At 36.7% G+C, this 22351-nt stretch overlaps 1 protein-coding gene across 1 annotated transcript; it reads right to left on the minus strand.

Annotated features, from left to right (window-relative positions):
* Positions 1–18135: 18135 nt before the first annotated feature.
* LOC141249633 (uncharacterized) lies at positions 18136–21552 on the minus strand. The gene is given in 5 exon segments (XM_073669716.1): positions 18136–18604; positions 19558–19936; positions 19939–20068; positions 20070–20462; positions 21217–21552. Coding segments are annotated over 5 exon segments (1707 nt in total).
* Between the last annotated feature and the right edge of the window lie 799 nt (positions 21553–22351).

Consider the following 22351-nt stretch of genomic DNA (forward strand, 5'->3'; position numbering starts at 1 on the left):
TTCAACTTTTTCCATCTAGGTCATTGTCGGACGCCATTTTTTGAGCAAAATCCCATCTAGAGAAATTTCCATCTACCTTTTGTAAATTCCATCTACTTCCATCTAATTTTTATTAAATTTTCCATCTCTCAATTCCTAGATGAAAAGAAATTCCATCTACCCTTATTTCATCTACCATTCCATCTATTTTTTTCATCTACCACTTTTCATCTAGATGGAAAAAAAAATCATCTAAGTGTTGCCGAACGGAGCCAAATAAAAGGAAGTAGGTATGGGAGAGAGAAACGGAGAAAATTGAGGAAAGTAATTTTAGATATTTTTACTTTTATTAATAAATCTTTTTAGAATATGAAATTAGAAGGAAATTTAGAAAAATAAATTTGGGTTCTGATATACTTTTACTATATATATTATGAAGAAATTGTAAGACATACTTAAATCTATATTATGATATCCGAGAACTGATATGCAAAACACTATTGATCATATAAACACCGTTACATATGATATGAAAAATAGTTGAGACATACTTGAGTTATTCCGATTTAGACAATGTTATGTAATTTACTATTTACGATATGCAAAATATTCTAGATGATATGCCAAAATTATGTAGGCATATAGTCAAGTGCTTATGTGTATTAACTTTAAGGAAATGATATGCAAGATAATTTTTGTAATATGCGCGATATAATAGGTGATACGCACTACATACATATTAGATATTCATTTCAAGAGAAGCCTATCTAGGATTCAAACCAACATCGATGTTTAAACACATTGTCCTACCATTTAAGCTAGTAGGCTACAAAAACCAAGTTGAGACATAAAAAACAAGTGGATAAATTACCATTAGATAAAGAAAGATAGATGGCTAGATGATAGGGAGGGGGTTTTGGAAAAAAAAGGGTGATGTCCTTAAAAAAAGATACGAGAAAATAATAAAACAAACAAGAAGGAAGTAGTTATGAGAAAGTGAAAATGGAAAAAATTAAGGAAAGTAATTTTAGATATTTTTAATATTTATTAGTAAATCTGTGTAAAGTGTGAAGCAGAAGGAGATGTAGAATGATAAATTTGGATTATGATATGCCTTTTATTGTATATGATATGCACAAATCATAAGACATACTTCAAATCTATATTATGATATTCGAGAATTGATATACAAAATACTATTGATCATATACATAACTTTACATATTATATGCAAAATAGTTGAGACATACTCAAGTTATTCCGGTTTTGATAATTTTGTAAAATTTACTATTTATGATATGCAAAATAGTTTAGATGATATGCCGAAATTATAAAGAAATATGCTCAAGTGGTTCTGTGTATTGACTTTAAAGAAATGAAATGCAAGATACTATTTCTAATATGCACGATGTAATAGGTGATATACATTACGTATATGGCATATCCCTTTCAAGAGAAGGTTATGTAGGATTCGAACCTATACCGATGTGTACACATATCGCTCTACCATTTGAGTTAGTTGGCTACAAAAACCTAATTAAGACATAAAAATCAAAAAGTATTAATCATTATCAACAAACATCATAAAAAATCAAAGCTATTATTAACACTTTGAAACATGTTTAATTGGTCAAAATTAAATCATCAATCCAAAAGTTGTAATTAGTTAACAATAAAATAGAAACGTTACTAATTGTTCAATATACAACTTTTTGAATGAGCACGTAAGTAATTTGATCACTACTAAAAATTGTTGATTAGCGACAGAAAATAACCAGGAATTCGTCGCTAATTACAGTTAGCAACGGATTCGCGAGGGACCACGTCCGTCACTCCCATTTTTGTTGCGGATATTTTTAAGCGACGAAATCTGTTTTCCGTCGCTAAATTAGCGACGGACCGTCCGCCGCGAACATAAATTGCCCGTCGCAAATCCAGGCCCCCCGTGAGACCAACTGGAGACGATTTGGCAACAGAATTTTTCATAATGGCAACAGATTTCCGTTGTAAAATGTTGATATCCGTAGGCATTTTCCAATAGAATAACGACGGATTTAGTGACGGCTTTTGTCGCTATTCCGTCAATAAATCCTTCGTAATTTATGGTAAAATTCCGTCGTGAAAAGGAAGGTTTTTTCGGTTTTACACCATTTTGTCGTTTTACAATTGAGACCTGGTAAATCTAAGATTTTATATTGATATTCAAACATGATATTTAAAGTTTACACAAACATACAAAGTATTTTTTCCAGATCATAACATACAAAACATTACAAGTAAAGTTCATCTAGATCATAACATATAAAACATTACACGCAATTTTCATCTAGATCATAACATACAAAACACCAGAAACAAAGGTCATCCAGATCATAATAAATTTTACGAAATTAAACATAGAAAACACTACAATGTTGTAGTATCGCCGTCGTCGCCTGATGATGGGAGATGCTCTAGAGGAACGATCGGCATTAACTTTGCCACCGCATCCCAGATAAGTTGAGCCATTTGCGCATGCATTTGCGCTTGTGCTTGCACCTGCATTTGCATTTGTAATTGCGTTTGTTGCATTTGCTCCTGTATTTGCTGCAACATTTGCTCCTAGATTTGTTGAGCACGCCGGTGAACCTCATCCTCGTTAGCCTGTGCAGATGAGCTGGGTCGTGATAAGCCAGGTTGAGCCCTGTTGTGAGTTGTATCGATATGTGCACTAGTTGTTGAACCAAGTCCGTACACTCTCTGCTTCTTGTTTAGGTCCTTGATATCTAGAAACAACTGGGTCTCGTCCACATCCGCTATGCTCGAGCTACCACCCTCTCCGGTCGGCTGTTGGGACGCAGCAGCAAGCTTCTGAGCAATCACGTCCTACAGTAAGATTGAAAAACATATTATTTAAGGTTCTAAAAAACCATAACATATTATTAGTCTACAACATACCGTCATCTTTTGGGCCCTCTTGTCCACTAGGACATTCTTGTCCTTTTTCGTTGTGTGTAGACGGCTATACAGCTATGGGGCGCTTAGCTTGTGGCCGAGATATTGAGATTAATAAAAAAACAATGCACATTATTAGTTTTCCAGAAAATTAAAAGATATTGTTATATGAACAAAATAGAATTAAAAAATCAAACCATGATTTCTAAATGCTTGATGGCAGAACGGGATCCTGACGTACTGCTCCAGATCCGGGTCCTACAGGCTCACTCATCCGATTAGAATGATACATAGTAGACCTCTTCTTTTGATCCTATAAATCCCAGAGGCCTTCCAGGCTGCCTAGATCTCCTCGCTCACGGAGGTATGTCTCACGTTCGTCGTCTTCAAATTGTGAATGACGTCCTTGTACCAGTTTGCAACATGCTTCAAGAATACCTTCTTGATGAAGGCATCGTTGTACTCCACCTCGTCCCACTAATATTCCTTCTGCGAACATAAACAACATGTTTGAGTTTGCATTTCTACATTAGTCTAATCTTAAACATTAAAATAAATAAATAATTACCTTAAACTCATCCCAGTAATAATCCTTCTAGCAGAAGTGTCCCGCAGGGGTCTAGATAACACTTTTCTCTTCAATGAACATCCAGCTCTACTCGGAGCTCGACAGGCTCACACACTTGACGTGGCTACTCGACGGGTACGACATGTTTCTCATGTTGTTGTTGCTCGCCCTCAACTCGAGTGTCAGAGACCAGATCGACCTCGGGGACACCCACGATCAGGTTACCGTCCTTGGTCTCGGTCTCGACCCCTGTATCGTACGTGACCGGCTCTAGTGGGATCACCCGTACCACCCTGCCCTCTCATATATAGTTTCACATATAATTAACAATTTAGTATATTAAAATTTTGAAACCGAACTACAACTCTTGTTAGCAAAATGTTAAAATGAAAACTTCCACATATAATGAACAATCTAACACATTGAACTCTACATCATTCAAGTTCCTCTTCCTCTTCCTCTTTGTCTGATTATGGAAAGTCATCTTCTAATTCTTCGACAGGAGGGATTTTCAACACATCTTCGTTGGCTTCTTCATTCCGATTAGCTAAATTTGTGGGATCTTTGTCTGTTTCAATGATAAGGGAATTTTCTTAGATGTGATCTTAGAAGTCCGAGATAATTATCTCGGGCATGTCAAGTTCTGATCGTCCTTAATCTTGCATACTGCCAACCAATTTACACTTTATACCGTCTTCTACTTGGATATGGCAGGAAATGGACTTGGTCATCTTGTTCTGCCATGATAAATTTTTCATATTTATTATACATCTGTACGTGATTAACATCCACCATGTTGTATTAAATGTTAGTGTTTGTGCCACTATCCGTAGGGTTGAACCACTCACATTTGAATATGACAGTCTTCTTTATTGGCAGAGTTGGATACTCTAACTCAATTATGTTTGTCAGCACTCCATAAAATCATTTTCTCCCTTGACATATTTTGTTCCCCTTGCACAAACACCGCTACTCATTATAAGCTTGTCCTTCTCATATTCTCGAGTAAGGAACTTCAAGCCATTTACATGGTATCCTTTATATGTGTCGACCATTCTACATGGTCCCTTTGCAAGGCTCAGAATGAATGGATTGGTACAGACAATTGGATCTTTCACCTGCAGGTCATTATACATTTGTTAGATTTACAATACTTTGCAAGACTCAAAATAAAGGAATCTTGGAAATACTTACATTGTGTTCGAACCAGGAGGCAAAGTCATTCTCCAACTTTCTTTCAATTTCTGTTTCGCTTATTCCAATATTCCTTTTGCGCAACTCGGCCACGAAAACCCTTTAAAAGGAAGAGACCCAAATTAAATCGCATTTGTCGAGTAGGTATAAGATTGCACTATATATTAATGCTTACTTTCTACAAGCTTCGATTTCGGGACAATTCAAAAGAACATAGGTCCTAGCAGCGTAATCTTAGCGTCATCAAGATATCTCTTGGTGCTACCATGCAGCGGCTGTCCCTTCGGATTGAAAAATGATAGTCTATTGACATTGTCATCGACGCCCATATCACAAGTTTCATTTCTTCCCAACCGCTCGGGTAAAATCGGATCACCTTTGAAAAAATAATATGATGCAAATTTTGTGATTCCTTATTGCAAATATCAGCGGCTAATGCTTCCTTCCACCATGCCTTTATTGCCGACCATTTTTTCAATTTTCTCAAATATTTGTGCACACATATATATTAATTATATATTGAATAAATGGGTGGAGAAACACCGAAAAATACATTCAATACATTTCAAATGGATACATACAACGATATTGAATCGGCTCTGCCATCATTGCCTCAGATGGAAGATGCACAAGGAGATGCTCCATAGAGCTGAAAAAACTAGGCGGGGATATACAGTCCGACCTGCACAATATTTTTGGAATTTCAAGATCCAAATGATTTATATCTTCTTATGTCAGTGGAAGTTAAATCCCGGAAGAAATTACTCAGCTCCGTTAAGGCACTACTAGAATAATCTTGTTTAGCGACGGATTTTTTTGTCGCTAAACAAGGTAAATCCATCGCTAAATTTGGTTAGTGATGGATTTGCGACGAACCATGTCCGTCCCGCTAATTTTTGTCGTAAAACAATAGAGCGACGGATCCGTGGTCCGTCTCCAAATTCGTGACGGAATTAGCGACGGATTTCCATCGCTAATCACATCTCCCCAGCGAGACAAAAGGACGACGGAATTAGCGACGGATTTAGCAACGGAAATTCGTCACTAATTCTGTCGCCAAAGCCTAACATCTCCGACCCCATGTGAGCGATTTAGCGACGGTTTGGTGACAAAATCCTTCGCTATTCCACCGCACAATTTCGCCAATTTTGTTTGATTTCAATGGAATCCGTAGCAAGATTAACACACGGAATCTGTATCAAGTTTAACCAAACACAATATTCAAAACAAATGTAACATTAACACTCAAATCAAAACCAAATCCAACATTAGCATTAACATTCAAATCAAATGCAACATTAAATTGAAGGTAACTTATAAGTTAGAGACCAAAAACTAAAAAATAACAAGTTGGAAAACCAAAAAAAAATTAAAATCTAGAAGCCACCGAAGGAGAAGCAACCGGTGGTGGTGAAGAGGTGAGGCAAGAGAGCGAATTCGTAGGGGCAAAACTGGTTTTAGGTGAAGGAGGAAATCGGGGGGCCTTAAATAGAACTTGACGGATTAGCGACGGATTTATTCGTCGCTAAATCTGTCACTAATAGGATATTAGCAACGGATTTAGCGACGGATTATCAAATCCGTCGCTAATTTTGGGCGGCTTTTTTTACCGCCTAATTTTGTAACGAAAATTCAAAAAAAGGCGGGAATTTAGTGAAGGATTTGGTAATCCGTAGCTAATTTGGTCGGGGTTTTGACCGCCTACTTTCGAAATAAAAAATTCGAAAAACTTAGGCGGGGATTTTGACTGCCTAAATTAGCGACGGAAATCCGTCACTACTAAAATCAAAGATTAGCGACGGATTACCAAATCCGTCGCTAACCACCACTAAATTAGAGGGAGGTTTTGGCCACAACGATTAGTGACGGAAATCCGTCACTAAATCCTGAATTTTGCTAGCGACGGATTTATAGACGGAAAATCCGTCTCTAAATCCTTAATTTTGCTAGTGACGGATTTTCCGTCACTAAATCCTGGATCCCCGTTTTCATTAAAATTAATGAAGGAATTGCATTCCGTTGCGAAATCCGTCTCTATTTACTAGAGTTCGTGACGGATGACAATTATGTTGCTAAATTCTGTCACTAAAAGCCTGATTTCTAATAGTGATGGTTCCCACACTTCTTTCGGTAGAAGCTCCCAAAGAGCGATTAGAAGAAGTTGCTGCATAAATACATGGTAGTCATGATTTTTCATCCCATGCATTTTCAAATTTTTAGGATTGGCACATCTGGACAAGTTAGACGCGTACCCGTCTGGAAAATTTATTTTTTGTATCCACTCAAGCAAAACTCTTTTTGAATCCGTATCCAAGAATATGTTGCTTTTGGAAATCTCCCAGTGGTTGTATCTTTAGCTAACTCGGGCCGATCACAAATCTCATTCAACTCTTTCCTAGATTTTGCATTGTCTTTTATTTTCCCGGGACATTGAGCACGGCATTAAAAACGTTATCAAATCATTTTTCGCAACGTGCATGACACAGTGATTGTGCCTAATGAGATTTGTTCTCCAATAAGGCAAATCCCAAAAGATACTTCTTTATTCCACCCATGTTTTTTGGACAGTAATGCATTAGTATCGTTCGCACCAGGCTCATATGCCTTCTTAAACCCCAGACGGTCCAACTCAGCTAATAATTCATCTCCAATTCTCATCCCCGTTAACCTTTTTCTCTCTTGTTTACGTTTTCAAATTTCAGTGACATTTCTACGATATGGGTGGCGCGGATGCAAATCTTTCGGGAGAAATCAAACCACGATTGTTTACCACTCTTGGGAAGCGTGAATGCATCTATCTCTTCCATGCAGTAAGGGTAGGCTAGCCTACTAGCAGTTCTCCAACCAGACAACAAAATAGGCAAAAAAATCATTAATTATCCATATAAGAGTCGCTTTCAATTGGAAATTCTGGCATTTATGAACGTCGTATGTTTTGACTCCATACTCGCACAATTGGTTTAACTCTGCAATATACGGTTGTAGAAAATATCCATTTATTGTTACGGATTTCTAGGCCCCATGACCAAAACCGTCAAAAATATAAACTCATCCTTCATGCACATGCCTGGGGGGAGATTGTAGGGTGTCAAAATAACTGTCCATGAGGAATATTGCTGCCCGTATTTGCTAAATGGTTGAAACCCATAAGATCATAAGCCCAATCAGATATTTCTCACTTTATCGGTAAAATCAGAATGCAACTCACTAAAATGTTTCCAGGTCGGTGAGTCAAACGGGCGGCACATCTTATTACCAACCATTTGATGGTCTGTGTCTGCCACGTCATATGTTGGACAGTGGATTTCGAAGCATACAACCTCTGTAGTCTCCGAGTTATTGGAAAATAAAACATTTTCTTATAGGGAATTTAGCCTTTCTTCTTACAGATTTGCCTTGGGTCAAAGGTTTCCACCGTGGGTAATTAAAAACTTTGCAGTACCTTAAATTTGCGTCCTCAACCCCCCAGTAAATCATGCAATTATAGACACGAAAGTTGATAACCTCAACCAGCAATCCCAAACCCTTAACCACCTTCTTTATATTAGCAAATTTTGTTGGCATCTTGTTGTCCTCCGGAAGTAGCTCTTATATCTATCATTTTAGTAGATGCAGAAAATGGAGAGTGTCTTCTATTACCAGGCCTTTCTTTTTCCCCTCTCATCATATCAAAAAACTCTGAGCTTCTGCATTCGAGAGCTCATCTTCCTAGAACACTACTTCTGGACTGGCGGCATCAAGAATCAAGTCTTTGAGTGAAACCGAACTCATCCCCCTCTAAATTGTTCTCTGACAGGGGATGGGGATTCAAAACAGTCCCCTCGCCATATAAAACCCATACTTGATTAACCTTTCACAAACCCATTCTTCAAAATATGTAATTTCACCTCCTCGATATCTCGATAGCTTTTATTTCTACACATATACTTAAAGCATGGGCATTTAGTATGTGCTCCACTCATACAAGTAGGATGACATAAAGCAAACTGGATAAACTCTCTCACATTCTCATGGAATGTTGGGGTTAGAACTCTCTCATGTGTCTCTGATACATCCAACTACTGTCTGGATCCATTTCTGTATTGTGGAAAATTAGGTGGGGATTTTAACATCTAATCATATTCTGTAGTTCTATATATAAAATGCGCATTTTCTATCTTACTAAAAAAATTATAGTTTATTTTAGTTGTATACATGTACCAACTTAAGTTCACAATTTTCTAGTGTCTATTTTAGTTGTACACATCTAACCGTATTCTTTCGGAGTAAATATCTAACCGTATTCTTCCGTGTTTGTTATTTTGTTATTATGTTTATAATCTTTTTATAACCCTATGTTCAAAATGCTATGTTCACCATTTTTTATCTTGTTAAACTTATTTTAACAACTGACGGGCCATAGAAGCGTGTGTCATTATGCCTAGTCAAGCTAATAATTCCTAACCAACTACTCTAACTAATAAAGTGGCAAGAAAGGGTCGAATATTCTATGGAGTCAAGTAATCAATTCTTGTAAATTGAATGTAATCAACTTTAAAGTAACCAAGGGGGAATTAATGCAACTTAACTAACAAAGATGATTGGAAAACAATACTGGGAAAGCACTTCTTTCAAAAAGTATTCACACAATGGATAGATTGGTTGATCAATGACTTCTAATGACTATCAGGTTCATCTCATAATTCATATGTTATGGTTGTCCTAATCATTGTTCTTGTATATTTAATAGTCCAACTATTCCTAATAACCCTTACTCATCTACAACCCTGAAACTATCAAAATTTAATAATCAAGCAGCAATGAACTCATGAATAGATAGGTACATGTAGTACCATTGACTTAAAGTTGATATTTAACACACAATCAACTCTCTCAACAATCACAATCACAACTAGGTCATGCAATCGATTTGCTACCTAATGATAAGACTCTCCAACTTAGACAAGTCATATCTAGCAATATGAATAGATCTATTCTACCTAGATGATCAGGCTAGACAGATAAATCATATCCAATAGAATAATTAAGTGCAAGAGAGATGAAACAAACGAAATATGAATAAGAACCAAAGTAGAAGTCTTACAAACTAATCATCCAAAGGCTTCAACTTGTTGAACAAAGCAAAAGAGACTACTCCGACATAGTTCTCTAAAGAACATAAATAAAACGAATTAATGAAGGATAGGTTGGAGGCAAAGCTCCAAATCATATTTATTAACCTAAAAACATAAAGCAACTACTACTAAAAAGCCCAGCCCGAAACTCCGTTAGAAAAGAGTTAAAAGGCCCGAAGTAATCCTGTAAGTGATGGACTCGCGCGCTCTCGGCCCAGACAGGGGCACAGTCGCACCTAGGAAGAAAGTGGTATACTGGCTCGCGAACAATGGTGCGGTCACGCCTTGACCTCTATAGCTCTGCACGGCTACGCCATCGTGTGTGCGATCGTGGCTTCTCTCCTTTGGAAATCTTCCCTTTGTCTTCTCTCTGATGTCTGTAATTTTTATGAAGAACACCTTTGCTTCGCAATATCCAGATTACAGTAATATACTTCATAACAATGCCAAATCACCTATAGCTGACTCTAACGACCACTGGATGCGATATACGAGATATCACCTATCAAACACCCACACACTTAGACCTTGCTCGTCCTCGAGTAAGCTGCAACTAACTACTCCACAATATGCACGTCCGTCTCAGCGAGTATGGAAAAACTTGAAAGCAGTGGTTGTCAATCTACACTTTAGATCCAAAGTACCTGCAATCATCAAGGAAAAGGCGTAGACTCCGACTTTAACAAAAATCCTCAAATCAAAACAATGCAAGACTCAAAACAACTCTAAACTTAACCCAACACGGATGGCATCAATCAGTTCCCCAAACTTGATCTATGTCTGTCTTATGCAAGCACATGATAATGAATCTATAGAATATGCAAAAGTTGTTTCTATCCAAGTGACATATGAAGGATAATAACTCAAGATCAAATAAACGACAATTTCTTTTCCGAACATGCTTCATGATCTAGGATAAGATATCACGAGCTCCAACACCATCAAAAGCACACAAAACCACAACTCAACTCAACCTCGCTCGATTGTTCTTCTTCCTCTTCAAATTCAGAGTTTAACCTAATATCATATCCCAATTTGAATCTGACCTAGTCCTTAATTTGACCTCCCTCGGTTCTTCACACTCCCTAGTTGAATTCAACCTCCATAGTCCATAATTTGAATTCCACCTAATTTGGAGCTTGGCATAATTCGATTCTTCAAACCTGGACGATCTCAATTTGAATTCAACCTCGCTCGATTCTTCACACTCCCTAGTCCCTAATTCGGAGCTTGACCTAATTTCATATCCCTAATTCGATTATTCGTCTTCGTCCTCCTCTTGTTCTGGTTCGGCAAGGAGCGGATGCTTCTTGGTTGAAGATGAAGAGGAGCGAATGGATGGCCATGAAAGTCTGGTGAGAAGGGGCTTGAGGTTTCCATCTATTTCCTTGTGTTCCAATTCATTTCATGGACAATGCATTCTACTAAACTTCTCCCCTTTCTGAATAACAACTATTCCTGCAAAGCATTTTCCATTCTAAATATGTCTAAGATCTTATTGTTATAGCCTTTATGAGACAAACTCAACTATCCTTGTGATCTATTTCGAAATACTTCTATTCTAATCACATAAGATGCCTCACCTATATCCTTCATTTCAAAGTTCTTAGAGGGATATTTCTTTACATCATGTAGCACACCCTTGTCATTTTCAGCAAGCAATATGTCATCAACAAATAAGACTAAAATAACAAATATGCTCCCACTGATCTTCATATACATACACCGATCAACGGTGACCTCTACAAATCCATATGACGTGATGATATCATTAAACTTTAAATACCATCGTCTAGAAGCTTTTTTTAGCCCATATATTGATTTTCTCATCTTACATAGCTTTTGTTCATTCCATGTAGCCAAGAATCCTTTAGGTTGGTCCATAAATACTTCTTCCTCAAGCTCTCCATTCAGAAAGCCGGTTTTCACATCCACTTGGTGAGGCTCGAGATCACAATGAGCCACCAATGCTAAAACAATCCTTAAAGAATCCTTCTTTGATACTAGATTGAAGGTTTCTTTATAGTCAATGCCATGTTTTTGAATAAAGGCTTTAGCAACAAGTCTATCCTTATACCTTTCAATATTTTCATTTATGTCTCGTTTAGCCTTTTGGACCCATTTAGACCCAATAGTCTTGATTCCTTTCGGCAACTCTACTAAGTCCCAAACTTCGTTGTCACTCATAGATTTCATTTCTTCTTCCATGAAAATCAACCACTTTTCAGAGTTGTCACTTTCCATGGCTTTTCTTACTGAGATCGGGTCATCATTAATGGTTAAGTCACATTCACTTTCAATAGTGTAAATCACATAATCATCTAGAATGGCAGATTTTCTTTCCCTTACAGATCGCCTTAATGGTTCTTGTGGTATACTAATCTCTTCTTGAATTGTGACAAGTTCATCAACTATAATGTCATCTAGTGGGTTGGCACATCTTCATGTTGTTCAATTGTGTCATTCGATTGTGATACAACAACAGGATCAACAGCCTTACGTGCAACAACAGGTGAATGAACTTCAACTTGAATTTCATGTATGTCCACCTTGCGTGGTTCACCACTTCCACTAGTTTGACCATTTTGAATAAACCTAGCATTTCCCTTCTCAACTATTCTTGTACTATGGTTAGGACAATAAAATACATACCCCTTTGACTTTTCAGGATAGCCCATTAATGATCCACTGACAGTCTTAGAATCAAGTTTCTTTTCATTTGGGTTATACAACCTTACTTCTACCGGGCATTCCCAAACACGAAGATGTCTTAAACTAGGTTTCCTTCCTGTCCATAGTTCATAAGGAGTCTTAGAAACTGCTTAACTAGGAACCATGTTAAGCACATATGTTACAATCTTTAATGCATAAATTCACAATTAAAGAGGTAAAGTCAATTGCTTAACATGCTCCTAACCGTACCAATTAATGTACAGTTCTGCCTCTCAGCTACACCATTTTGCTGAGGAGTGCCCGTCGTTGTATATTGTGCACAAATGCCTCTACTTTCAAGTAATTTTCCAAATGGACCTGGACATTGTCCACTCTAATTGAATTTTCCATAAAACTCACCACCTCTATCAGATCTCACTATTTTTACTTTTCTATATAATTCACTTTCCACCTCATCAATGAACACCTCAAGAACATTCACCAATTGAGATTTTCATGCAACAAATATGTATATCCATGACGAGAGAAATCATCTATAAAGATGATGAAGTACTTTTCACCACTCCAAGGAGTGTCAAAAGGGCCACAAATATCAGTATGTATTAACTCAATAAGATGAATGCTCCTCGTGGATGGTTTCTTTGTAGTGTTTAGTCTTGTTTATTTTAATGCATTCTATCAACACATCTAAGTCACTAAAATAAAATTGAGGAAGAATTTCATTCTTTACCAACTCATTATTCTTTCGTCGGAAATATGAACTAATATTTGATGCCACAAGAGAGCATATCTTTCATTAGATGCACTACATTTAATGCCTCTACTTTCTATATTAAACAAAGATTCAGAAAAGTTAGCATCAAGATAAACTTTTAAAGTGAATGAATAAAAAAATATCAGTACCATAAAGGTAATCATTTTAGTATAATGAAAAACGATCACGTCCAAACATAATCTCAAAACCAAAATTGTGCAATCTACTTACGGGAACAAGATTTCTAGTGCACTCTGGTACATAGAGACAACCTTCAAAATCTTCATGACAACCTATGGCCAAGATCAATCTATCACAATGCCTTCAATTCGTGCCTTCATTCTGTTTCCCATGAACAAGTGTTGTTCAACTCCACTTATGGGCTGAATCGAACTAAATCCCTGCTTAATATGAGACACATGAGTAGTAGCACCAGAATCTATCCACAAAGTATTATTAGGTACTTATATAAGGTTCCACGCATAGCATACAGAAACATAATGCATATCTTTCTTGTCAAACCAAGCCTTCCTTTTCAAACAATCTTTCTTGAAGTGTCCCGTCACTTCTTTTCCTTACGGACTTGGCTCTCCGGTCCCTTTATGAAAGCCGTATCCTTCTTCTTGTCTTTCATACTTGGTTTTCCTTTACTGTTGCTAGCACTTCCAAGACCAACGAGATTAGCAACTTGATCCTTCATCTTCTTTAATCTCGCCTCCTCTTGAACCAACATAGCCTTCAATTCTTGATAGTTCCATTTATTTTTAATGGTGTTGTAGTTCACCTGGAACTGGCTAAACTCAATAGATAGAGAGTTCATATGAATTGGACCAAGAAGGTCTCATTTACTTCCATCCCTAAGGTCTTCAACTTTGCTGCCAAGTTTGGCATGTGTGTCACATGATCATGGATAGACTGAGACCGGTCAAACTTTTCCGTAGTCAGCTCGCACATAGGCTGGCTACAATAGACTTGTATCCAAATTCGATTGTGAACACTCCTTAATTTTCAGCATGAAATTCCTTGCAATCTCTGTCTTAGGCATATATGGCCTAATACTTTCTGCCGTCGATATCCTCATAAGGTTCAAACTCAGCCTATTAGATCGCTCACAAGCCTCTCTATGAGATTTTTCATTTTCGGAGCTACTATTTGTAATGATTGGGGGTTTTATCCATTATGATTGCAAGGTCCAAATCCATCATACCCAGTGTGAACCGGATCTGTTCAGACCATTCATCATAGTTTAGCCAATTGAACTTCACAACAGAGTTTGCAGGTTCAAATATTTTTGATGAAGTTGCAATATTTACACACGCTTACCTATTCGTACTATGCGACTGTTATTCAGATTAACAGGTATATAAACTTTAAAGCAAGCATTCAAGCAACCTTTGGGAAATACTTAAACAAAAGCACTATCATCGATGCAAAATATAAAATTTAATAATTAGTCGTAATATACACACATCAAATAAGCATGCTACCTTGGGGTATACATACCCAAAGGTAATAAAATGACTAATCCTTTTATATTATTAACCAAATCCAATTATCACATTTGGGCGATCTCCTAGAACATGGGTAATAAAATCTATTGATCATTAATACGCTCATGTCATTATAGCATCTCTATTATCATAACCAACAGAGTTACTATGATTTTTTTATTTTCAATGTCTAAATACTATGCAACATGGCCACTTTGGTGACTAACTTGTCATTTATATTTTAACACTAGTAAATCATTCTTATATTCTATCAACATTTCATGACAAAATCATCAAGCGGAAGCATTAAGATGTAATTCATATGTAATCGGCAATATATATGTGACCGGAAATGGAATTCATGATCGGCGAATTCAATTCATGTAGGTAACTACAATGTAAAACTTACTCTGATTCATTCAGATGGTGAATTAAACAATTCTAAACCATTGTGATACCAATTGTAAGAAATTTAATGATTTCGTTTAATGAAATCAACCCCAAAAGGATCTAGAATTGTTTAAATTTTATAAAAGATTTTACCATAAAGAGAGATAGGAAGAACTAACATTTATTCATGCTTGACCCTTTTATTGAATCAATCTTTTATAATTGATTTTCCTCCCTTAACCTTCTCTTTTAATTGTTCCTTGATGGAGAAGAACAAATCTTTTATATCTTGAATTCTTTCTCTCGGTTACTCTCTGTTCTTTTCAGAGAAGTGGTTATCTTCTTTTTCTCAGTAGATTGTAATTAAAACCACCAATTGTGGAATTAAGTAACCACCATTGATTGTACAAAATGACGGTACAACTTGCAAATATATCTTTTATGAGAGAAAGTAATTATTATTAGGCAAGGGAGAAGGGTTAACCATTATACCTAAATTTTAACGTAGTTAACCGAAACCGATCCATCATGGTATCGACTTTAATGTTAAAACTCTATCTATAATATAAACTTAAATTTTATGATTAAACCGAATGAAACATAAGCCAAAAAATATATTAATATTTAATAAATATTCTAACATTAATGTAGGGTTTTTTCAAATAAACCGATTATAATTTAAATTTTAAAATGATTTAAGATTAAAAATATGTTGAAAATGGTCATTTATAATATCCGCTAAAAACAATGTTAACCATTTTTTCATGACAATCACAAAGAATAATATTTCCTCTTTTGTATAACAAGATAATAACCAATTAATAAAAACAAGACTTTGGCTTTATTTGTCAGACACACGGTATAGTTTCAAATAATGGTAGAAGTTGTCGTTCAAATTACAATTTTTAAAAGCTAATGATACTAGCATTGATAAGTAATGTTTTAAATGTAACTAATATAAATAAGAGATTTTTGTAATAAACTATCCGTTATATAGTGATTTTTACGGTTAACTATCCTTATAGTTGATTTTTCAATAAACTATCCAAACTTTACGTTTTTATTACAAATCAACACCCATATCCATAATCCGTTAGGTTAGACGTTAAATGGTGTTCTGTTACCATTTTACCCCTCGAAACATCCAAAAATTTACGTGGGTATACATATGTGTATGTTGATATCTCTTTCTCTTTCTGGAGGAGAAAGTCACCGGAAAAGCCCAAATAACCTGCAAACAGTGACAGAAAAAACCCAAATAATCTACAAACAGAACTAGAGAGAGCCATACATATGTGTTTGTTGATATCTCTTCTTCCTCGCACCCAAAATAACAGAGAAAAGAAGAAATAGAACCACCGACAGCAGAAGTCGTGGCCGGTCCTCACGTCGGCAATAGGCGTTCCTAGTCCAAGTCGGGCTAACAAGTACCCGCTGCCATTAATGCGATTTCTCAGGAGCAACGTCAGCAGCAGAAGTCGTGGCCGTCCTCACGTCACTCATGCTCCGTCTTCACTAGAAGGAAGAGAACCACCGACATTGATGCCCACCAAGTGCCTTCTTCTCCAAAGGTTACCTGCATAGGCCAAGTCCACGTCCGCCGTTCCTGCAAACCAAAATCCGGCGTCAAGAAAAAAGCTCCCGGCAAACGGAAACCCGTTGATGCCACCGCCGTCAGTGACGGTTTTGCTACTAGGTCGGAAATCCGACGACCCTCTGCTTCCGGCCACCGTGGCGTAAATCGGTTTCGTTCTTCCGCTGCGGGAAATTCTGGGTCCGGACTAATTTGTCGGAAAAAAAGTCGAATCCGACGGTACACAAGGAAGGTGGTGAGGAGGAAGAAGAGAGAAACTGGAGTTCGAGAGAGAGTCGAATTCCGCTGGAGAATGCATTGATTCTAGTGCGGTGCCGATCGGCGCCGCATAGATCTTCCTATCTGGCGAGTCAGTTATGGGGATCACCATCAAAAACAGAGCATGAAAACAAATCTGAACTCGGTTATGGGGATCGCCGCATAGATCTTCTCTTTTGGATCGCCGCATAGATCCTCTCTTCCGGATTATTTTTTCTCCAAATCTGAACGTTTTGTTTTTTACACTGAATTATTTTTTCTCCAAATCTGAACGTTTTCTCCAAATCTGAACGTTTCTATTATCTGGCGAGTCGGTTATGGGGATCACAATAAAAACAGAGCATGAAAACAAATGCGACAAGGAGACAAATTTCTTGAAAATTGAGCAAATTCGCAAAAAGCCAGTTTCCTAATCGGTAATGAACGGAAAAGAGATGGGTAAAGCAGAGATTTGCGAGGATGTTTAGGAAGAAAATTCTACGAGAATAGCTCCAAGAACACCGAATCCGAACTCAGTGAAAATGGAGAAAATAGGAGTATTGGGGAGGAGCAAGTCAGAGCCAGGAAGGCGGTCAGGGGATCCGCATTAACATGACACCCGTTAATCAAAATGTGGATCCAATTCAACTATAAGGGAAGAGTAGGGAAGAGAGAAAAAAGAAATTTAGGGGCAAACCTGGCAATACCCACGTAAATATTCGAAGTTTCGAGAAATAAAATGGATTTTTCACCGCTATTTAACGTCGAATCTAATGAAATAAGAATATGGGTGGTGATTTGTAATAAAAACGTAACGTTTGGGCGATTTCTTGAAAAGTTAACTATAAAGGTGGTTTACTGTAAAAAAACGCTATATAACAGGTGATTTACTGCAAAAATCTCTATAAAAAACGCTACTTCTATCGCTACTTACCAAACATCATTATCTTTTACAACGTTAAACACCTTTACGGTAATGCCAAACACACTCTTGATATATTATAGTATAAACGGAATACAATTGATTACAAAATATATATATTGAATATATAGACTAATCACCAGAAATAGAACAAAATGAATAGAGCTGTTCAATGCAAGATTTATTACATCCATAGAGTAACTGGGTCTGGATGTGTATTCACATCACATCGTTTCTTCTTATCTACAGTACCGAGTGACAGTCATTCTCCAAAGCTGCCATTTTCTCAAGTGTTCGATCTTGAATAGAGCTGAGTATAGACGCTCCTCGTACGATGAACAACAATCATACTCAACACAACCGCAACAACACACAATCCCGACAATATAGCGCACGTGGTCGAATAGCAAATCGTGCCTGTGCAAGTCAACGTATCATCTCCAAGAATTCGATTAGAAGCAGCTTGTTTTTCTGCTTCATAGTCATATATACCACTTGCTATTACACCAGAGAAGATAAGGGAGCCTGCGGGTGAAGCTAGAGTCAGAAAGTTGTAGAGAGCTCCAAAGCTTTTAAGCCCAAACAGCTCCGAAACTGCAGCCGGGACGATGGCCCAGTGGGCCCCGTAACCGAGCCCTACTAGAACCGTCACTACGTAGATTGAGCCGGCCCATCCCATTGCGTAGTAGAATAGGCCCATTGCCATGATCACCTGCATAAACGCCATGGATACTGGTCTTGGGAATGCGTACTTTCTGAAAGAAAAGTATTTACAAACAAATTAATATAGCTAAAACGAAAAAAACGGAGAGAGTATAGCATATCAACAAAGAATAAGCAGAATTTGGATAATGAGTACATGAAGATTGAAGTTGAAATAGGATAAATGGAGAGGCAAACACATAACTATAGAATTGAAAAGAAAATTCATCTTAGTAACTTGATGTTTAGGTAATTTTACAAAATATAAAAGTCTTACATAGGGTAACCTTCAGCCATATATTTAATTATAGCCAATTTATTCAAATTAAGAATTTAATTGTGATTTTGTATGTATCTAGATTGCTAAATTTAGGTATTAGCTCTTGAATTTTGGAAATTTTGACTTAAGGGTTTATATAATTTAGGGGTTTTATGAATGTTTTGGATAATTTTAATACTAATGGATATTTGATGGAAAATATTATAAACTCATGGTTATAAAGCGGAACATATAAGATATTTAGATATTCCATAGAATTGTAAAAAAAATCAGGGTTATCAGAGAATTTTTTTAATTTAAATGGCTTTAGTTATATCGTCATAAAAATTAAAATTAGTATATACTACCTCTTTTCTAAAGTGTGTTATTTTAGCCTTGGAATCTTGTTCATAATATTTTTCATTATAAGATTCAATATAATTTATCATCCAACTCACTAAAATTATATTGGAATTCGATTTATTGACTTTTCTCTCTTTTTCTAATGGTTTAAATAAGAGGTAAGTGTTAAAATTGAGAGAAAAACTTAGATCTTCACTACACATTAATAGTTTTCTTAATATGCTTGATAAAAAAAATACACATATGTGGCCTTGCGGTCATAAGAATGGGTATTTTTGAAAACTTTTAAGTTTGTAACCTTGTTCATATCTATCTATTTTCAGTTTGCACGTAATGAACAACTATATAACCAACTGTTGATAAAGATGAGTGCAGAGATGTTACCTAACAACAAGCTCAGAGAAGTACCCACCGCCAACACGCCCAAGAAAGTTCCATATACTAATAATCGACACGAAAATGCTCGTATCCGTATACCCAACAGACTCACACATCTGACCCAGATTGTCAATTATCGTAACACCCGATCCAGAAGCAAGAACAAGTGAGCCAAACATAAGCCAGAAATCAGCTTTCCTCAATGCTTGCCCTAGCGTGAAATTCTCACCTCTATGCGGCCCTCTTCTCCTCTTCACCCTCAACGCTCCTTCAGCTGCAGCCTTAAAAAGCTTCACTTGAAGATGAACAATGCGCCTCTTCCTCATTGATGGCTCGATCATCTCAGCTTCAACCTCACTCTCAACCTCACTGAGTAGAACCTCAGCTCTTGTGGTTTAACATCGGGCAACAAAGGTTCTGTAGATGTCGCGGATTTTTGGTCTGTAAAGAATGCTAATATAACTGGGATTATGATCGGTGCAAAAAGGATTAATAGGAGGAGGATGGAGAGGAATGTGGACTATGGATTCAGAGAGATTAACAGCGTCTTCTAGGATTAAGATTCCCATTAGATAAGCAGCGAGTAGGAGGCAGATACTGTAGACGAAAGTGAAGCTTAGGCCATCCGAAGGTCTTGTTTGTCTATGGCCCATTACTGGTCTAACAAAGAACATTAAAGCTAGGATTAATATAGTAGGGCCAACGGCGATCATGAGTATAAGAAAGCTTTTGCTTGAGAAGTTGAATACGTCGTAGATTTGGCTTAGGATGGCGCCACTTAAACCGGCGAATCCTTTGAGTATACCGACGATTGGGCCTCGGCTCTTCGGGAAGTTCTGGACCGAGGAGACTAGTGTTGCTGTGTTGAAGTATGTCTCACCGTTTGTTCCTACAAAGATTGCAATGCATAGCTGGGAAAATAGAACTATAGTCAATATCACCATTGATTTAGATGAGTTAATGATCTTTAATTGGCAACAATTGAACAAAACAACACTTTGATACTACTAGTCTATTTGAAAAGTTTCCACGAAAATGTTTGTTCATATCAGGACTTATGAATATAGTAACACAACGTTTGTATGTACAATTCACATGCATCCTAAAGTTCTAACATGAACAAACATATTCACGTGATCTTCCCCCTTGAAAAAAGTGTTTAGCATTACTTGTGTTGCTTAAGATAACCAACCCAAATGAACTTAAAATAGTATAAATTTATTTCAATTGTTTTCATCTTAAGATATCCGATATATAGTATGGATATAGATATCAAATATCAGGTATGAATATGAGATTGATATCTTATATCTGCATTTGATATGATATATATATCTGTTAATATTTTCGAGAATAATAATAGTATTCATCAACAAGAAAAATAAGTTTGATTAGAAGCAGTATGTAAAATAGATAAGATGCAGAAGGGGATATAAGTGATATCCTAATAAAAATAAGTATATGGAGTATGTACAAAATGAATATATCATCAACTTGATATTCATATACTCGATCATTTTCATACTCATATTCTATGTCATGATATGAATACCAAACAACCTCTTGGTAAGATCATTTAGACATAGTAAGTGGGAAAAAAGGTCTAGTAATATTTTGACCGGAGTTGAGTTCCATGATCATAAGAGAAAGAAATGAAATACTCACCACCCACAAAGGCAAGGAAGGCAAAAGACCAGTAACAACAAGCCAAACCAAACCATACCCAACAAAATTCTGCACAACACCAATCAAGAGAAGTGCCCAAATAGGCAAAACCTCACACAAACTTCCAGCAATGAATCCAACGCTGTCTCCCAAATCCTTCGCTACGCCCAGAAGTGCGACCTGCCTTTGATTATAGCCCATGGCGCTCTTGATGACGGGAGATATACTCCCGAATAGATATCCAATTCCAGCACAAGACTGAATCCACATTGAAACCACGAATACCAGCCATCTGTGGTTACAAACCCCTTCCAATCTACCTTCAAACTTGTACATGGCTGTTTAGTCTGAGTGTGCTGGATTAATCGGAAGATCCGAAGATGCTTGAGAGTGGATTCTTTGGTCGTTTTATATGGGAAGGTGGAAACTTGTTATTTGGTTTTTGATTTTTGTCGCTTCGTGTATGTGTAAGAAATTCAATAATTGCGAACTGTGATTCTTATTTTCTAATCTTGGTTGAGGCGTGATTCCATTGCAGTTCAGAGTCCACGTAGCAATCAATAATGGTTATTATAATTCGAGATATTTATGTAAGTAATAGAAAAAGGTATCTTCTTGTATTTTAGTATGTGATTATGCGAAAAATGCATTCATTCGTGCGCCCGCATCTGCATTATAATTTGGAAATTTTTATTTAGCAAAGAAAATGCATATGATGATCGTGATCCATGACGCACATAAATGCATTATTCATGCAGATGGTATCCTGCAGCATGTTGTTTAAGCACTAGTTTAGTCTACTAATGTAATCAAACCGTAAAACTAATTTAATTACATCTAAGAGTGCAGCCGTCCGCCTTGAAGGCAATTTCAAAAGGTATTTTTGGTGCAGCCAAATAGCATTTATAAATGTAATTTGAATAATATACGGGATACTCTTTCTAGTATTTTTTTAAAGATATTATACGACTAGGGCTAGTCTTTCAATGGATAGCCCAACCTAATTATTAGGGATTAAAAATAAATCCTTCAATAAAATATGAAAACTCCCTGTACAAGAGATAGGGTGTCCATTAACTAAGTTATTTGAAATATTACACACAATAGTTAGTCAGTAAAAAGTTGTGGTTAAGTC

This window comes from Phyllobates terribilis, unplaced genomic scaffold (assembly GCF_046119375.1).
Source record: "Phyllobates terribilis strain yellow unplaced genomic scaffold, ASM4611937v1 Scaffold_4873__1_contigs__length_56390, whole genome shotgun sequence".
Classification (NCBI taxonomy): domain Eukaryota; kingdom Metazoa; phylum Chordata; class Amphibia; order Anura; family Dendrobatidae; genus Phyllobates; species Phyllobates terribilis.